Genomic DNA, 19111 nt, shown 5'->3' with positions numbered 1-19111 from the left:
ATTTCAGTCATGATGCAGGTATAACATGCTACTGATAGTTCCATAGTCTGAGAATTCGGAAAATGATTTGTGTATTTAAGTAACAAACGGCAAATCCACCTATTATGCTGCCTTGTCTTTGTTACAAAGACTAACCAAACGACAACCTAACACAGTCACAAAGTCACAACACAGTAGTTCTGAGACGGTTTATGGACAGTTGTGTCCATGAAAAGATGACAAGAGCTGCCTTGCAAACTACATTCCAGAGAAGTAACGATCACAAAACATCCAAAAAGATCGAATCAGATCACATTGTTCCATTCCAAGGCCACTGAGATTCCCTGCACAGAGCTAAAGGTCCCAAAATGGGGACGGGGCCAAGTCCCAAAAATGCCCTCTGGACACGAGTGGCTGGCTTGCCGACTTGGTGTCATTAACAAATACCAACCAGTCGCTAAGTATCCACAGAGTATCTCCCTGACCAGTCTTGTCTGCCTGACCCCGCTTACAAGTTACAATAGAAACCACGTAGCATGCTATCTCGTCTTGGTTACAGTTTTACAACACCAGCCACATGACAAAACTTGACAATCACATCACAGTAATGCGACGGTTATGAACGATCGGGTCCATGCGACAAACAACGGTTACGCAAGCTGCCCTAACTTGTCTTGGTATTAAGTACCTGCCTTTTAATGCACGGAAATCACGTCGAAAAGCATCAACCTGACTGTGTTAGCAGAAGTATCACGATAAGCACCGTCTGTGTAACAGCCTGAACATGATGTTCCACTGACTAGTCCAACCTCTCACTCAGCTGATAAATCAGATCTCGTCTCCATGCTGAGAACCTCTGGGATCACCCGTCACCCAGGCAGTGAACGTCGGCGGTACATGGGGTGCCGGGTCCCGGCTCTCAGGCCAGCCCGGCCTTCCGGTTACCGTGGCGGCTCTCAGGCCAGCCAGGCCACCCTCGCCACCCTGGCGGCTCTCAGGCCAGTCCGGCCGCCCTGGCCATGCCGTAGAAGACGGAGGCCTTGTCAGCCAGCAGCTCAGACGGGGGCGCCATCTCCGTGATACGGCCCGATTCCAGAACCATCACCCTGAAATCGACATAGATGTTAAATACAAAAGAACTTTTAGCGAGAATATGAGAAGAAAACAATATCGGCCGTCAAAGGTGTTCGACTGTTCGTACAGCTTCCAAACGTAACCTGGGCCTCGTTTCATAAAGTTAGTCCGTAACTTACGCCAGTTTTTGGGCTTGTATTGCAAGCGCATGTGAAACGATACATTTATTTCCCCTTCTCCCTTCTGTTCTTGCTTGCAAGATCAATAAATTTAACGATTCAAACTCGCCATCGCTTCACATGCACTTGCAATACAAGACCAAATTAAACCGGCGTAAGTTACGGACTCGCTTTATGAAACGAGGCCCTGCTCTAAATAAGGCTAACTGAAGTCTACGACTTGGAACTTGCCAATACTCACGCTTGGTACTGGCTATTAACCCAGAGTGAGCTCGCACAACTCGCCCACAACGTGCCTGGTGGCGTGACCCCCGTCTCCCCCCCCCCCCCATCTGGTGCTGCCCAATGGTGTCACCCTGGTGCTGCCCGGTGGTGTCACCATGGCCGTCCGGGTACCTGGTGCTGTCCATGATGGTGTTGAGCCGGTGTGCGATGGTGAGCACGGTGCAGTCGGCGAACTCTGATCGGATGGTGGCCTGGATCAGGTCGTCCGTCTCCAGGTCCACCGCCGCAGTGGCCTCGTCCAGCACCAGAATCTTGGTCTTACGGAGCAGCGCGCGGCCCAGGCAGATCAGCTGACGCTGGCCCACACTGTATGTTGGGAAAACAGGCCAGGTCAGGTCCGTACGGAGCGGCAAAAGGGTTCACCTATCACAAAAATTGTGTCAATAAGAAATAGGAATATCATGATATTTTCCGTATCAAGCTGGATCAATAAGGTAGTAAGACAGTGGCCGCTAGCCATCTATCCAAATTAGCCTCTACCCCAAACTTGTCATACAATGTCTCTGACCGACTTAGGTCGCATTTGTGTCCCGTTGTGCTGACCTGAGGTTGCCGCCGCCCTCGCTGATCTCATGCTGCAGTCCGGCGTCCAGTCCCTTGACGAACGTCTTCAGGTGGCTGTGTTCCAGTGCGGCCCAGACCTGGTCGTCCGAGTACTGGTCGAACGGGTCCATGTTCTGGCGCAGAGTGCCCGAGAACAGCACCGGGTCCTGCCGGGAAGGGGTGGGTCAGTAGTTGGGTCCACGGTACGGGTGTGGCACCAGTCGAATAACGCGGGTTTACTAACATGAGCGGATAGGGGATGACATCAATTCCCAGGGACGAGACGAGAGACGAGAGACTCAACGAACGAAATGGGTCTCGTCTGAATATGACAAGTATAGCGTTGACAAAATAGGTAGACCAGGTACCATCATTAATGTGCAACCCACAACGCCACTCCAATGGCCTGCTCACAGAAAACTATGTTTCCTCCAACCCAACCACATGCAGTCACCATATCCCTCCCCTGCCAGCCAGTCTGCAATATGCCCCGTCCTTGACCTTCAACTCTTCCCCCCCCCCCGCCGCCGGGCCGACCGCCGCACCTGAGGTATGATGGTGATCTTGGACCGCAGGTCGTGCAGGCCGATGTCGCTGATGCGGATACCGTCCAGCGTGATATCTCCGGCGGCCGCCTCGATGATCCTGAACAGCGCCAGCGTCAGTGACGACTTGCCGGCGCCGGTGCGACCGACGATGCCGATCTTCTCGCCGCCGGAGATGTCGGCGTCGATGCCCTTGAGGACGAGCTCGAGTCCGGGCCGGTAGCGCGTCTGGTAGTTGTTGAACTGCACACGGCCCGACTGTGGCCACTCGGGCGGCGGACGGGGCCGGCTCTCGTCCACCCAGACGGCCTCCTGCGGCGTCTCAGAGTACTCCTTGATGCGCTCCACGGCCACGATGTCGGTCTCGACGTCGGACGTCATGCGCACGAACCAGTTGAACTCCTGGGTGACGACCATGGCGTAGCTGATGGACATGCCGACCAGACCGACCTCGATCGTGTCGCGGGCCAGCACGCCGAACACGGCGGCGAAGAAGATGATGACAGCCGTAACCATGTCCAGTCGCGAGGCCAGCCACCTGGAACGGCGAGAGAAGTATCAGACGGAGAGTCAAATCGTCTGCAACCGACTAGTTGGCTGCTACAATGTAGATAATTAAACTAACGTCCATCAGTGAAATAAAGCTAACTGAGCATTGCATTGAGCAATGCTGAGTCTATAACTAGGCCTACAAGATGAGGAAGAAAGCGATGAAGATTTACTACTAACGATGGACGAAAGTAATAGAGAAAGTCACTCCTTCCAGTACTATACGCAATATGTACGTACAAAGCACGCTCGGGCGTTAGCTATCAATGCCTCACTAAAGCCTCCCCCAATTGGTAATCACTGACGGAAAGTGGCAGGCGAGCATCTCTGAAGGAGGCGGGCACCTCTGGTCACCTACCTGTTGGCTATCATGGACGGATAGTAGCAGGTCTGGTTGTCATCCACCAGCTCCTCGGACTTTAGCGTGAACTCGGGTACCTTGCCGAACGCACGTATCGTGGCGGCGCCTACAGCAGCCCAGATCACCGGACGTTACACGGGAAGACAGCCCAAAATCTGGACGGGACTGTGGCACGATTGCTAGACAATGCCCCGTAACAATTATAACATATGCGACCAGCGTAATGAAAAAAAAAAACATTCGACAAAACGAGACGCTGCAAATGCACACACATCAATGAAAGGTGAACCAGCCCAAAACAAATCATTCTTGTATATACGCTGGAAATTCATGACTAAAACAATACCAAACAAAAATCATTGGCGATCGGTTTAGAACCCCTTGACAGAAGTCTGTCGCCAACAATTATAGAGCAGCTGCATCTTCAGACGTCAGCTACAGTTAGATCTCGGATCTCCCCATTATCCCTCAGTCGTGACCCAGTGCGAGTCGGCTCAGCAACCGGGCCACATCCACTCACCGCTGATGGTCTCACCAAAGTGAGAGTAGATCGGTGAGCGAGACACCGACTCCAGACGCTTCAGTTGCCGAGACGTCGACACGTAAACTACCTGAGGGAGATACCAGAACACGGTGCATCGTCATAGCCCCAGCACCAAAGCAGGCTACTGCAGTGATGATGCATTTGTTTTATGGATACCTGGACCGCAGTGGTCATCGGCGCCTGTTGAGGAGGGCTACGAGGCGAGCATCTGCACCACAAAATGCAATGGAGGAGTTTATAAAAAGCGCGGTGACATTTCTTCATGCACAGCCGTCCACCTCACTCCTTCCCTCTCTACTCACCCTCGCCAGGTTATAGACGACCAACACCGGCGCCACCACCGCCAGAAAGATGGGCGTCGCGTAGCATATAGCGAACAGCGTGCCCAGGACGGTGCAGAAGCACACGATGCAGTCGGAGATCACCATAGGCAGCGCGTTGTCCAACGTATCCACATCGTCTCCGAACCGGTTTATGGTCCGGCCGAGCGGTGTCGTGTCGAAAAACGCCATCGGCAGCCGCAGCACATTGCTCAGGAGGTGGGAGTGCATCAGTCGCGCGGCGGAGAGAAGGCCCGTGAAGAGGCAGAACGACGCCGAGACGGCGAACAGTGCTGCCAAATGAGCAGAAGGGTGTAAATGTTGAGCGGCGTGGAACACGAGCCATTTCCCGGTGTCAAACCGCGCCGTGGGTAGGCGCCACTTCTGAAGTCTCACAAGCATACAACTTCTTTTCGGCAATGCGGATAAAATTACAATACTAATTTTGCGTTATTGTTTCCTGGTGGTCGTGTAAATCAGTAGAAAGACCTATTAAAATCCCAAGCAAATGAGCAATAATTGCCTCGAATTCACCCGCGGCCAGCCGCCCGCCCTCTCCACTGCATCTCACCCTGTCCGACGCCCAGCGCTCCGTACACGGACAGGTAGACGTTACGGCGGTCTGTGTCGTTAAAGGAAGTCTCGTCCTCGGTCCAGGTGGATAGCCAGATGTTGGAGCTCACACTGCACGCCTGAGGGACAGCGAAACGATGCACTAAAAACAGTGCTACCAAGGTGTGATTAACAACTCCACCCCGGCTAAGATCAGTCAGAAAAATACAGCAGTGATAAAAACGAGGATATTGACATGAACGAGTGAGAGAAAAAAGGGAAAGAATGAAACGACATCAAGAAACAACCGCGGTGAAACGGTGCAGCATTCGCACTGCCGTTGCTGACCCCATACCCCTATTCCCTCCGAAGCAACGCTGGGCTGACCTCTGCGGCTATGTAGAGCAGGAAGGTGGCGAGCGTGAGCAGGACTCCCACCGCCCGCGCGTAGAAACCGTACACAGATAGCTTCACCTGCGGGACACATGGAGGTCAGGTGAACAACGCGGCTATAACTGCTCTCTCTCTCTGGATACACCAATCCTGCTCGTAGTGACCCAGGGCCAGCAACATATCGTACTGGTCGCATTGTTTCAAACCAAGGTGGATAAGTCATCTAATCCATGAATGTGGTCTAAACATGGCATCGAGAGAGAATATGAGACACCCGTGAAAACTTCCCATTCATAAATAATCTCTTAACATTCTATCTAATATCTATCATATGGCATGCCTCCGAAAATAATATATAATTTCGTACTCTACCAGTCGACCCCATTTTCCTGTAGCTCCATCCGGCCTGCCGCCAATCTCCGAGCTCCTGCGCCTCTATCCCGCTCACCTTCCCGGTCTCGGTTTTCTCGGCCTCGATAAGCCGACCCCTGGCGTCTCGCTCCTCGGTCGTCACACCGACGGGCGGCGCCGGCGGCGGTCCGCCGTCCCCCTCTGGGTGGGGGTGGGGGTGGGGGTGGGGGTGGGTGCTGCCCCGGCGGCGGCGGGCGCTGCCGACCCCCTCCACACTGGTCACAGACGCCGACCTGAGCGAACGGAACAGATAGAGAGGCGAGGGTGAGGGTCAGCGAGTCTGGCGGCGGAATAATATCCAGATAAGGAAGCTAAGTGCTGCGAAATCCTCCGGGGAAAAGAGCAGTAGAAAGAATTAATAAGCATGGATGGAAACGCTAATTCAGTGTCCGAGACTGTGACAATCATAATAAAGCATTCAAGTAGCATTTCCTGTATCAATCATGCTATGAGTAGTGTACTCTGGCGACTCTGAAGTCTGAAAGTATGCACTCATCTGTAGCCGTAAACTGAAGAACCAGAACCATTCCCTCAGGTAACGCATCAGTCATTCACTGAACAGCTGAACCGTCCGCGGGTCCTCACCTGGAGGCGGTGGCCGGGTGGGGCGACCCCTCGCCCTGACTGGCGCGGCTCTCAGAGTCCTGCCGCACGCGCTCCATCTTCCTCTGCAGCTCGCGGCGGCCCAGCGTCTCCTCCAGCTGGTGTTTGATCTCGTCCAGCTCTGTGGCGGCGCCGAGCGAGTGTCAGGCGGTCAATGATGCGGGGCATTGTAAACTAACGCTCTTCTTTGGGCACGTGACTCTGAAGAACGTTTCTCAGTAAGCTTTTCATGTAGGCCTACTTATGCACTAGAACATGCTTACGTAAGCTTACGTTCGTTTTGTACGGAGTATGCATATGCACATTGAACAAGGACTACTGAACGCCCATTCCCACGAACGCGGGCACATTCGCAATACCGCGGATCTCACCGGTAACGAATCTCCCCCCCCCCCCCCCCCGAACCCTCTCACCGGCTCTGACCGGTCGGTAAGTTCCCCTACCCTCCTCCTCGTCCTCGGCGCCGGCCTCTGTCAGGTACTGCAGCAGGAAGTCGGAGAAGGCGCCTCGGTTGTCCATCAGCTGCCGGTAGGGGCCCGTCTCCGACACACGGCCGTCCCGCAGCACCACGATCAGATCCGCGCGCGACAGGTGAGCGATCCCGTGCGTCACCAGAACACGAGTCTGCAAGGGGAGCACACGGCGACGATTGTTGAATAATAGAAGACAAAGGTAGCGATTGATGTGGGCTGGCTTGGACAGAGGTACGAATCCACAACTTGTTCATCGCAAAACGTGCTTTGGTGATACGATCATACGACATCCTCATTGTAACTGACAGCAAACAAAATTTTGATCTATGAAAGTCACCTAAAACAAAATTTGCATTAGAGCGTAACTTCAGCACCCTAATTCACAACGGCTCACCCTATCTTTGAGCATGCCTTCGGGTCCGATGACGTTCTCGAAGATGTGTTTTCCGACGTGTGAGTCGACGGCCGAGAGCGGATCGTCCAGGAGATAGACGTCTCTGTCACTGTAGACGGCACGCGCCAGCGCCACGCGCTGCTTCTGGCCACCCGACAGGTTGATACCCTGAGGGAGGGTGAACGGTAGGGTATAGTCAGATCACTGGCACGATGGACGGATGTCCAAAGAGACGGCAAAAAGGTGAATTATGATCATTGTCCGACCGAGGATCTATGATCTTTCACTTGGCGTTTGGTCCCACCCGCGCCCAGGCCCCAAAACTCATCTAACACAACGTTAATAACCGTTTGTGACACAGGTATGACGGTGGCCTCACCTTCTCGCCAATTTCGGTATCATCGCCGGCCGGCAGCATGTCAAAGTCGCTCCGCAGCGCGCAGGCGTCCACACAGCGGTTATACAGCTCCTCGTCCAGCGTCCGGCCGAACAGAATGTTCTCCTTGAGCGTGGCGTTCTGAATCCACGCCTCCTGCGCCACGTACGCCACACTGCCCTGCGGTGCACGTAAGGGTGGGACAGTTAGTGCGGCACATACGTCATAGCGCCTCAATAAAGTCTCACGAGGGCTGCGTTCATCATACTCTACTGTTTTTGTTGTTTGTTCTTTCCATTCGTTTCCAAGGCATGGCCTAAATATTGACTTAATCGTATAATGAGTTCATCAATATGAAATGCTCTCACTTTTTTGTCATTATGTTCCATTCACTGCTATTTCGTTTTCATTGTGAGCTGCTCTTGTTTTTGCGTTCCGCGTATTTCGTTTTGTTGCGGTCACGTGTAAAAAAATTAAAAAAAGATATGACTGGAATCATGGCGCAGTTATTTTGTTATTGTTTTGTTTGCTCTGCTATGGATTATTTAATGCATTTATACATTGTTTTCAGAGCTCATAAAAAAAGAAATGCTCTCACATTCGGAAGTCGGAGCCACTAATGGGGCTAACGGAGCAGCACGTCTAAAGTACCTACAAACCGCGGCAGCCACGGGGGATGAAACATCATATTCACACGGTTGTCAATCGTACATACGTCAAGGCCTCAGCCCTCAGCCTGACTGACCTTGACATTGACCCGTCCGGTGAGTTTCTCCATCTCGCCGAGGAGGGCGCTGAGCAGTGACGACTTTCCGGCGCCGACCATACCGACCACTGCCGCCAGGCTGCCGCTGCTGACGCGCAGTGTCACGTCCTGGAGGGTGGGCGGGGCTGTGGCTTCCCAGGCGAACGAGCCGGCCTCCACCACCACCGGGTCACCTGGGAGGGCGGGAGGGGTCACAGGGTTCAGAGAGGTCACATCACAGCGGTCAGGAGCTTGAGGTGTTGGAGGGGTCAGGGTATCATCAGAGTTAAGAGGGGCTGGTGAGAAATTTCTTGGGATAATTATCGGGGCCAGAGAGATTCAGAGGTCATATAAGGTCAGAGGAAAATCGGAGGAAGGGTGAGCTGATGCCTTCTGGGGGAGCTACACCGAGACCAGCCCTGTGGAACTTCACCAGCCAGGGAAGCTGAGGCCTCCGATATTCTTTACTAAAAAAAAGGAATATGATCATTCCCTGATGGACGCTGATCGTAACTTACGGACTTACGCCGCATGACTCTTTATCGTAGTTCAATTAATCGACAGTGTCCCTTTTTAGAGGCATTTCATTAAATGTTGTGGCAACAAACGTAGTTCGTAGCTCAACACACATATCTATACACAGCCTCTATATGCTCAAAATCCGAAGCACGACAAGGGCCAAGATGTCCTTCTGCATAAGGCCATTACAAAAATCAACGACACCCCAACATGCCAGCAGATACGCATAAACACGCATACAAACACATACAAAAGCAAACACACACACAACACCTCTTTTCGGGTAGTCTTACGTACTCTCTGCGTCGTCGTGGGACACAGCGTGTTCGTCCAGATCCTCGCTGTTGAGGTACTTGTTCATCCTCTTCAGGGACACCCTGGCCTGATGGAGAACAGTGGGGAAGAAGATCCGTAAGAGGAAATCAGGAATCGGTAATATAGAGGGTGGGGCGGGAGGGAAGACAATGGCCACATCAGGGAAAACGACTTGAGCGAATAAAGGACCGCGTACGTTTTGTGACTAACCGTAAATTAGTTAGTTAATTCCATCATCATCTCATTCCTGCTAAATCTGTGCTAAATCTGAATGTAGGTGCCTAAACATTTGCAACTGCACATTATATAGTATATGTATACGCGTGTACGATATCTATTATCACAGGCTATGAAAATTAGCTACTCAAGGTACATTCAAAAGACGCCGGAGGACGGTAAAGTTCAGGGCTTACTATTTCGATGGCTCCACCCTCACCTGAACTGTTGAGGCGGTAATGAACGGCAGCATGGCCAGTGGGAAGCGGAGAGCGGAGAAGAGCGCCAGAGAGACGAACGCACGCCGACTGTCCAGCACTCCGTCCGTCTCCGTCAGCACGTAGGTGGCAAAGGAGCCCAGACAGACCTGTGAGAGCGGCCAGCGGGAGGGTAAATTAGGCACCGCACTGGTGGGCCGCATAGGGCACACGGAGATACAACGCACCACTTAGAGCACAGCTGTTTATGTACGAATACAGCGTCCGGTTACAAATACCAGTGAGTCAGTTCCAAGATAAAATCTGCGCTCGGAGGAGCTTACCATGAACGGAGCGCACGACCAGATGAACTGGTTGAACGCGTTCAGGTACGCCGTCTTCCTGAGCACGCGGATCTCCTGGTCGCGTATGTCGAGCACGTGCTGCTCGAAGGAGGGCTCCCACGCGTACAGCTTCAGCACCTGGTGCAGTGAGGAGGACATACCATTGGTCACACATGTGAAATGGGGCGCGGACCTATTGTACTTTGCACCGCACTGCATCCTACCGTTTCCCGTAATGAACTCGGATTAGTTGTCAGTGATCAAATAATGAGATGCATGTCCAAAATATATGCGTTATATAGTTAAAAAAGGATAAGGAACTGAAGGTGTATACCTTGATGCCGCCGAGTATTTCGTTCATCATCTTGACCCTCATGTCCTTGTACTTCATCTGCTTCAGCTGCAGCTTCTCGTAGAGCCGCGACGTGTATAGCTGGAGGGGCATCAGCACGACCATGATGGCGATACCCACGAACACACTGGCGCCTGCGGGGTAGGGGGAGGTTCGGTCAGACTGCAAACTGACTAGATGACAAACCAAATGATTCCCAATTACTGGCAATGATCAAAGTTAGAATGAAGCACGACATTCGAAGCGGAATATTATGTGTTCATCTGTATCGTATTATTCCGGATCGGATCCCTCACCCAGCTCCTGGTAGAGGAAGTACACGGCCAGTCCGATTTGGTAGGGCGCCGACCAGATCATGCACACGTAGCCGACCAGGTCCATGAACCGCTGCGCGTCCACCGACATCAGGTTGACTATCTCACCGACGGTGGACTCGCGGCGCGCCGAGTTGCTGATGGTGAGCGCCTGATGGGAGGGGGGGGGGGGGGCACTCAGGGACCAGCACCTAGGTCTGTGCCTCAGTCCAGACTCCCAACTGCACTTCATTACTGTCAATCTTAAATGATATAGTTTAAACATGACTTTCGAAAACTGCTTATTGCTTAATCCACTCTGCTTAAATTTACCAGGCTGCCGTAGTCTCATGCCTCAGTCCATCATGAAGCCAAACCAGTCCGCTACCGAGCTTCCACACTGACTGTATGGTATTGGTCGGGCCCGACCCAGGCCAGTGCTCAGCACGCTGCCCGTCCTCTAGCCCAAATCAGTTGACTAACTTCTACTCCCACCCCACAGTCCAATATCCCGCCACCTTACCCCTCCCCCTCCAACCATGCCTGCTGACCTTCGTGTATACGGCTGACATCAGCGCAGTGCGCACGTGCATGCCGAGCGTCATCATCAGCAAGAAGTACTGGCCCAGCACTAGGGACATCAGCACGCTGACCAGTACCATCAGCACGGCATAAAAGTAGCCGTGCCACGCCGGCTCCGAAGAGTCCGACACGAAACCGATGATAGCACTGCGGGGATGATAAAAGCCGATTATCGTACTGTAGGGTAATAAATATAATCATCACACTGCTTTAGGGCAAATTATTTGACTATCACACACAAAACTGATATAACGTCTTAAATCCAATATATCTTACTATCATATATATTGTGTAGGTACTTGCGAAACTGATAACCTCACTGCGGCGGAAGAACTAGAGAGGCGATTTACGACGTTGCTCGACGGATCCATAATCCCAATGAGCTTAAAAATCGGCTCAGTGTCAGCCCTGCGTGAGTTGGCATTCATGCACCATCACGCTTTAATCCTGAATTATACATCAACTGTAGATTTCACTCACCAGCCTATACATTTCTTACGAACAAATATTTTGTGACGGTGGAAACACCACAAAACCATAACTTTTCCGTCCGACTTGCCTGAGTATCTGAGGATTGAGGAACTGCAGAGTATCGAAGACAAACTTGAGAAGGACTCCGATGAGGAAGCGCGGGCCGAATGTCCTCACTAAGGCGGGGAGGACCGAAGCTGGAGCTCGTGTCCTCCGAGGGCCGTTTCCTCCACTGAGGGGGATACCGTTTGGCACTGCCTTCTGTCCGTCAGGTGCCGAGTGGCTGAGGGAGGGGCACAACAGCGTCAGACAACGAGAGCAGGGAAATTCGGTCACGAATAACCGTGATAGAGAGGCGACTAACGATAGAGTGAGCTCGGAGGAAATGTGCAAAGAAAATAACATGCATGGAGACTGGAAACGGCGAAAAAGGAATGAAAACAGAAAAGAAAGAAAGAAAGAGAGAGAGAGAGAGAGAGAGAGAGAGAGAGAGAGAGAGAGGGGGAGAGAGAGAGAGAGAGAGAGAGAGAGAGAGAGAGAGAGAGAGAGAGAGAGAGAGAGAGAGAGAGAGAGAGAGAGAGAGAGAGAGAGAGAGAGAGAGAGAGAGAGAGAGAGAGAGAGAGAGAGAGAGAGAGAGAGAGAGAGAAAGTCGGTGCCATCCTGATTCAACTACCCGTCCAAATCGAGGCACCCACATGACAACACCCTAGCCGCCCCCCCCCCCCCCCCCCCACAGTCCTCCCTCCATCGTTCGTCCTCACTTCTGCGTGCTGTGCAGCAGGCCGTGCCAATGTCTGTTAAACTCGGCCACCACGGTGGAACACATGTGACTGGTGTCGAGCCGCCAGAGGTCCTCCCGGCGCAGCGAGCGTCGCCAGCCGAGCAGGGCCATCGGCTCGAACCAGGCGAACGTCAGCTGGCTGAGGAACGACGCCGAGCCCTCCGGACACGGCTTCTGTGGGACGGGAGCAAAATAGTGTGAGATACGGAGCACAGCGGGGGCGGGGATGCTGAAAGAATAGCGACTCGATACAATAATGAGCAGCTCTGTAATTATCCTAGCGCTAGAAGCGAAAGGTCTATTTCACTATTAGCTTACTTTTTTAAAACAATTTTCACCCCAATGACTGACTGATTTGAGCGTGGTGTGTCTTCCACGACACAATATAAGGATTTACCGCCCTGAAGTCGCTCTGAAGCGGAGTACTCACCTCCTCCCCGGTCTTCTCTCCGCGCTGTTGGGTCGGCGTGTCGGCAAAGCAACTGAGCAGCCACTCGCCGAACAGAACCGGAAAGTAGACCATGTAGAGGACGAACGGCCCGACCGGCTGTTCGGGGCCCGTCTGAGCGCAGGGAGTGGGGACAGGCCGTTTTCATTCCAATCCAATGTGTTTATTTGATGACCGCAACAAAATAAAATGACCGATTATGGTGACACAGCATATATCGAACCGAGACCATACCTGCCCAATGGCTGCCCTGAGCCGTGTTCGGAACTCGGGCACGGCACACAGCAGCAGCACGGTCCAGAACGTCCATAGAACGCCGGAGGTGCGCACGCCGCGCCGCCGGCCGAGCACGGTTAGCAGCAGAGCGAGCACCTGAGGACGGCGCACGCGGCGGGGTCAGAGGGCTGCGTCCACGGGTCGGGACACAGACACAGTAAACAGCCGAGACACAGACACAGTAAACAGCCGAGACACAGACACAGTATATAGCCGAGACACAGTAAACAGCCGAGCCACAGACACAGTAAACAGCCGAGACACAGTAAACAGCCGAGCCACAGACACAGTAAACAGCCGAGACACAGACACAGTAAACAGCCGGGACACACACACAGTATACAGCCGAGACACAGACACAGTAAACAGCCGAGACACAGACACAGTAAACAGCAGCAGAAGACAGCAAACAGCCGAGACACAGACAGCTATACACGATAAACAGCACTCCCAGATAAACTAACTGGATGCTTACGGTGACGCCTGATGCGGTGAGACTGAGTCTAAGTTACGTAGCTAAGTTGATACCACCTAGACAAAACATCTAGGTTTATCATGTCCCGCGGCGCCTCGTCACCTAATTGACCTTCCGTCTGCTAAAATGAGTTTATGCCTGACCACGCACTGATTCATACAAACGAACACACAGCCTCTACGAGGGCCCCATCACCAAAACAGCGGGCGTGACCACAATGTTATTAGCACGATTCGGTCTGACACGAAAACAACGGTGTCGAGCCCGCCCTGTGACACGCAATGCGCGCTCACTGCACCGCGAAGAACGGCATATCTTAGCACGTGTGCCGTCCGTCATACCACTGAGACGTCTGCTAGTGTAGACCCTTACGTCGCCAAGAAAATACAGTGAATCAGCAAGGCGTCATATAAATTTAGCACCAAAACATCAAAAAATCAGAATGTTGGCATCAATATCGCTCAACAAGCTGGTCTATCATTGTAGCTGTGCTCGACCTGTTATAACACACTTCAAGAAAAAACACTTACCTACGCAACAACAAGAACGCTAGCTTGACACCGTCTTGATTGTTTACATGATACAAAACACCCACATAGATAGCCAGCAGACGCTTACCAACAATTATAAAACATGACCGAAAACATATCAACGACCAATGAATTGGCCAGGGCACCATTACCGTCTCAGCTCCGATAGCCATACATTTGCCCTGCACGGCGGACGAACAGGTAGACGTTTCACAGCCGACTTACTATGGTAGCGAATAGGATGATTGGTGTGAAAACGTCCACCGCACGCACGCTGTAACCGGCGTGGTAGCGTTGTGCGGAGACAGCCAAACTGGCTAGCTGCACGATCAGTAGAACGGCGGCCAAGACCTGCATGGAACGGGTCAGACAACGGTCAAAAAAGATCACAAGGGTCACGCAAAAAAAAACACCAGCAGGCAGAAGTTCATAACTACATGCATAACTACTACACCCTTCCGAAACCAGAAGAGATCCAGGATTCACACATTATGTGCTGTACTCACACATTTGCTGACGTTGAGTATGGTCCGTGGGAGCGGGTTTTCTGTGCTCCTTTTCAGCAGGAAGATCTCCACTGGTGCGAGCAGCCAGAGCAGCGCACAGGGCGCCCAGACCAGTACCGTGCGCTCGAAACACGCCGTGAAGTCGGGGTCGTCCGTCCGCCACACCGAGCTCGCGTTCTGACAGCGACAGTGGTGGATCACTGGCGTAGCGCACGGGCAAAGTGTGCGTGTAGGCAGACCACCACTCTGTAATACCCTACCGAGAGCGTATGTTGCAGAAAAGTAACAATAATAATATGATCAAATCTGGCCTAACCTAAGACCAATGATATACGAATCAGCGACGAATTGGTCGGAAGATTCCTTGGGTTTTTAGCATCGGTAGTTTTATAAATCGATGAAATTACTGAAATTTGAAAATAAACTTATCTTTAGTTTACTTACCCAGAATTCAGAGTGACAGTATCCTTCGAAACCTGACATCTTCTAAATATATGTATATGCTGATGGTAAGAGGGAAGGCGCTGCTCCCAATGAACTGGCTCTGAAAAAACAGCGCTTACATTAAAAGTAAATCTAGAGACAAGATATATCACAACACCGTCTAATAATCAGTAACAAATCACCAGCACCTACCAGCGGAGCCAATAGCTTTATACTGGCAGGCCGGGCGGCTACGAGAGCCGACCGCAGTGCAGCACCGGCGCCGCTCGGGATTCCGTATAGACTGATCTCACGCCGGCCGGCCGACTGGCAGATGCGGGCAGATGCAGGCCGGCAGATGCGGTCAGCGACAGCGCGGCGGATCGCAAGTCACGCCCCGCATGGCGCACGTCAGGCTTCTGGGAACCGGCGCCTGCGGGCCAGGCGGAACACAATGCTCTTCTCACGAACTGGGGGAGGCGTGTCCGGGCATGTTGCATGTGCATTGTGCAATGTGCAGATTATGGGGATGGCAATGGGTCCACGATGCGGTCGTCGAGAAATCAGTCGCGAAATCAGAATCAGAAATCAGTTTGACTATTGATGACTTCCGGGCTGTAAGAAAGAAGCGACACTTCGGCGAATTATTTTATTCGACATTTTTATTTTTATTTTATTTTTTATTAGACATTATAGCAAGTTTTCGGACGAAGTTTTCAGCTTCTCGTTACACTTCTTAGCCCTCGCACTTATAGAGTGGGTCCTCGCCGGATGGACCCTCGTCGGCTTTTTGCGAATAACTCGCGAAAAAGCGACCGCGGGCCGATCATGACAAAACTTTCAGCCCCTCGAGTCAATCAATTTCACACGGCCTGGAGACCTCATGACCTTGAACCAGACGACCTTTGACCTGTGACCTGTTTCTTGAGACCATGTCAGACAGTTATTGGACAGGACAGGAATTGTGACAAGGCGATTGTCGGCATACAGTATCTGTGCGTTTCCAGATTTTTTTTATGACTTAAAAGTGTAGTTTTTTTAGCCAGTTTCGAATTTAGCACTTATCTGAACATTTGAGGAAAGGTTTTGGTGCCTATACAAATGGTACGAAACTGTCAGTGGTACTGGTAGTATATATCTACTAGTACTAAGGATAGCCTGCGCAACGCCCACTGGTTGACTGGTCACCACAAATGCGTGAATACATCATCTTTGATCAACACTTATATGCAATTCGGAATTAGGACTGGAACTCCCATAACAACCTCACTTTTGGAAGTCGTAGCAAGTCCCAATTTCCCCGAATATTGGCGGGCCATTGACATGCCCTGGAAGGTCAACCAGTGACCGACTATATCAAAATTCGGTAGCATCGGCTTAACTATTCTCGTCACGGGCAGCAAACTCGTTTTCCCCGATGCTCTAGCGTGATAAGGGACCGAATGGCTGGGGGATGGGCTCCAACGAATACCATCCCAACGTATCAGTCGTGTCAGTCGCTCCAACGTAGCGACTGACAAAACGCCAATACAGGCAAAGGTTAACTTTTGACATCACCGGGAGACATATATCTTCCCGGGGAATGGTTCCCGCGTCCGACGAACTTGGCTCGGACCCTGGTCCGAGCGAATGTTAAAACGAGGATTAAACGTTCTGTCATTTGCAAAGAACCGCGTTTCAATAGTTGACATCCCTAACCGATCGTGGGAAGGAAACCGTGTCATTTTACGCTCGTCACTTGTTCAGGGCACAATACTGGGTGTGCGGAAACTCTTCGCGATTTCCTGCAATACTGACCAGCGCGCTGCGACTACGTCTCCCGATGGCCTCAGAAGACCCTCATTGCCCGGTCAGTCAAAAAGCACGCACACGAATATGACCTTGGAATTGAGTCTGATCATGAATCATAAGTCTTGTCATCACCATCCTGTGCAAGACATCCAAATCGTAGCTTACAGATTGATGAAATGTAGATAGTGAACAGTTCAGCCTGGCAAAGAGTTCAGGGGATGAAGGAAGCGCCTGAAAAATACATGAGTGTTGTAGGGCATGAAAAGCAAAAACACCCCATTACCTTACCCAAAACCAGCTAACTGAAGAAAAAACAACAACAGGCAATGGACTCCTGGACACAAATGTCACACTGTGGATCAGAGCCACCTCCATGCAAACAAAGTTATAAAGGCATTTGGTGGCCAGGCTGCTCCCTTCTGTTCAAAGAAGCTGTGACTGTAATCACTGTTTAGTCTCTTGACTCATCCCATTAAATTATAGCATGTGAACAGCTCTGTAGATCTTATGCTGTCTTCCATTCTAATCCCAACCCATAGTAGCTAAGGTCTTGCATTTCTGTGTTGAGGGAGGTGAGTGAGAGGGGTATCTATGATCCAACATCAGCAGGGCAAAGTGTCTGCTCTAACAATGAGGCTGAATATCATGCTGTATTTACTTACAAGCATATTTAAAGGTATAAGGATATAAAAAAAATCAATTTTCATTGCACCTGGATCTTCAGACAACGAATTTGATCTCATTGGCTATCAGACCATGCCACCAGAGCCCAATTTTATCAACAGAAAAATCACTGGTTGCCAATAAGCTGCCAAAAGCTGCACCAGAATTTTCCTGCAGTCACATAAAACACTGATAATGTGAAAAATAATATTAGCCAAATATACTTTCACAGCAGTCATTTTTTTCTCCCATGGTAGGATTAAATTGCAAGAGAAAAGATCTAGTGACGCAGTACATTTTTGCATCTTCCTCAGACCTCAAGAAAATGATTGTTTCATTTCAATTTTGGGCTAAAATGAAACAGAATTGCAAGAGATTCTCATGTGGGTTCAAAAATACTGGGAGTTAGCAAACATTTTAGGTAGTCATAAAGCAGGTGTCACACTTTTTTTGCAACCAAGGAGAGGCCCTATACATGGAAATGCATGTTGTATGTTGTAGGTTATAGATTGCAATTTGCATGTTACGTTAGCTTAGGTTTGGTTGGGGCAGGTTAGGTAAGGTTAGACTGTAATCACTTTGTTTTGGTTTGGCTAAAAAGAAGCATCTCTTGGTAAAGTGCCTTTCCTTGGTTGCCAAAACAAGTGTGATGTGACACCTGCTTTATGACTACCAAATTTTGTTGGTGGCTGGCTTTCAGTGCTACCTTTCAATTTCATAAAATTGTTTCACAAGCCTTTGCAATTTAAACTGCGTCAAAATGCCACCATTTTTAACACAGTTGAAGTTATAAATGGTAGGTGTGTAAGCTAAATGCTGGCAGCCCCTTCTCTCCCATTTTACAGTGAGTTTGGAGTGCTGAGATGCAATTGCAAACAACTGCATTTTAACAAAAATATTGGATACAATAGAAACTTAGAAGCCTTTAATTTGTTTTTAGGGCCTTGAGTCTTGATAAAAACTCAGCGGCATTGCGCGGTATATCAATATGGCAGATCAAATTCAGCGCAAATTGAAATTCAGCAGGAACCGGCAACTTGATTTACCCCCCCCCCCCCCCACACACACACACACACATGTTACGACGCGCCAGACACAACAGCGAAACACTAGACCTGTCAGAAGTAAAAAGGCCCATTGGACTTGAGTTCCAGAGTTTTGATTTCACTACCATTTAATTTTCATTTACGTGTACTTACTAATTTTTCATTTAATTATAACACACTTCAACTTCTACTTGAGCCATTCACATTTGTGCTTGCATTTGTGCTAACTGCTGCGTCACTGCCCGTCTTATGTGCGTCAATTACATTCCTCGCTTGGCTTCCATATTTGCTTCCAAATTGTCATTTTTTTCCTCTACCGGTCGCTTCGAAATGCATGGCATTGCATTGCTTTGAATTTGCATTGATTGATGATTCCATTCGTCATAGGTGGCGGAACGAGGGGGGGGGACACCGGGGCACCATGCCCCCCTTTGATTTTGGCATTTTAGCATTAGCCCTATGGGCGTTGCATAGAAAGAATGGTCAATGGGACCAAAAGTCGGCAGTGCCCCCCGTGTTCCGCCGCTACTGCCATTCGTAGAGTAAATAAGACGTTA

General features: G+C 50.8%; 1 protein-coding gene across 2 annotated transcripts; it reads right to left on the bottom strand.

The window, feature by feature from the left end:
• Positions 1-54: 54 nt before the first annotated feature.
• LOC122383295 (multidrug resistance-associated protein 1-like) lies at positions 55-18779 on the bottom strand. 2 transcript variants are annotated; one of them, XM_043369578.1, is made up of 30 exons: positions 18708-18779; positions 15268-15487; positions 15076-15175; positions 14632-14808; positions 14351-14476; positions 13079-13216; positions 12827-12958; positions 12377-12570; positions 11704-11898; positions 11114-11291; positions 10566-10734; positions 10252-10403; positions 9918-10055; positions 9597-9743; positions 9143-9227; positions 8327-8520; positions 7585-7761; positions 7206-7373; positions 6782-6962; positions 6321-6459; positions 5773-5968; positions 5319-5405; positions 4951-5071; positions 4362-4672; positions 4036-4126; positions 3513-3621; positions 2606-3143; positions 2061-2227; positions 1629-1823; positions 55-1085 (listed from the first exon to the last, which is right to left on the bottom strand). In XM_043369578.1, the coding sequence occupies exons 3-30, from the start codon at positions 15112-15114 to the stop codon at positions 974-976; spliced, it is 4656 nt and encodes a 1551-aa protein (XP_043225513.1). In that variant the 5' UTR covers positions 15115-15175; positions 15268-15487; positions 18708-18779; the 3' UTR covers positions 55-973. The 2 variants fall into 2 exon arrangements, with proteins under 2 accessions (XP_043225513.1, XP_043225514.1); XM_043369579.1 differs by having other exon boundaries at positions 15076-15189; positions 18708-18764.
• Between the last annotated feature and the right edge of the window lie 332 nt (positions 18780-19111).

This window comes from Amphibalanus amphitrite, unplaced genomic scaffold, assembly GCF_019059575.1.
Source record: "Amphibalanus amphitrite isolate SeventyFive unplaced genomic scaffold, NRLGWU_Aamphi_draft 000160F_arrow, whole genome shotgun sequence".
Lineage (NCBI taxonomy): Eukaryota > Metazoa > Arthropoda > Thecostraca > Balanomorpha > Balanidae > Amphibalanus > Amphibalanus amphitrite.
This window is presented reverse-complemented; position numbering and strand designations above follow the sequence as displayed.

Coding starts and splice junctions, on each gene's coding strand:
- LOC122383295 (XM_043369578.1), bottom strand. CDS start 15,114: ATGTCAGGTTTCGAAGGATACTGTCACTCTGAATTCTGG. Junction 8,521..9,142: donor GTCCCACGACGACGCAGAGA/GTACGTAAGACT, acceptor CCGCCCTCCCAG/GTGACCCGGTGGTGGTGGAG. Junction 5,406..5,772: donor AGAAAACCGAGACCGGGAAG/GTGAGCGGGATA, acceptor TGTGTCCCGCAG/GTGAAGCTATCTGTGTACGG.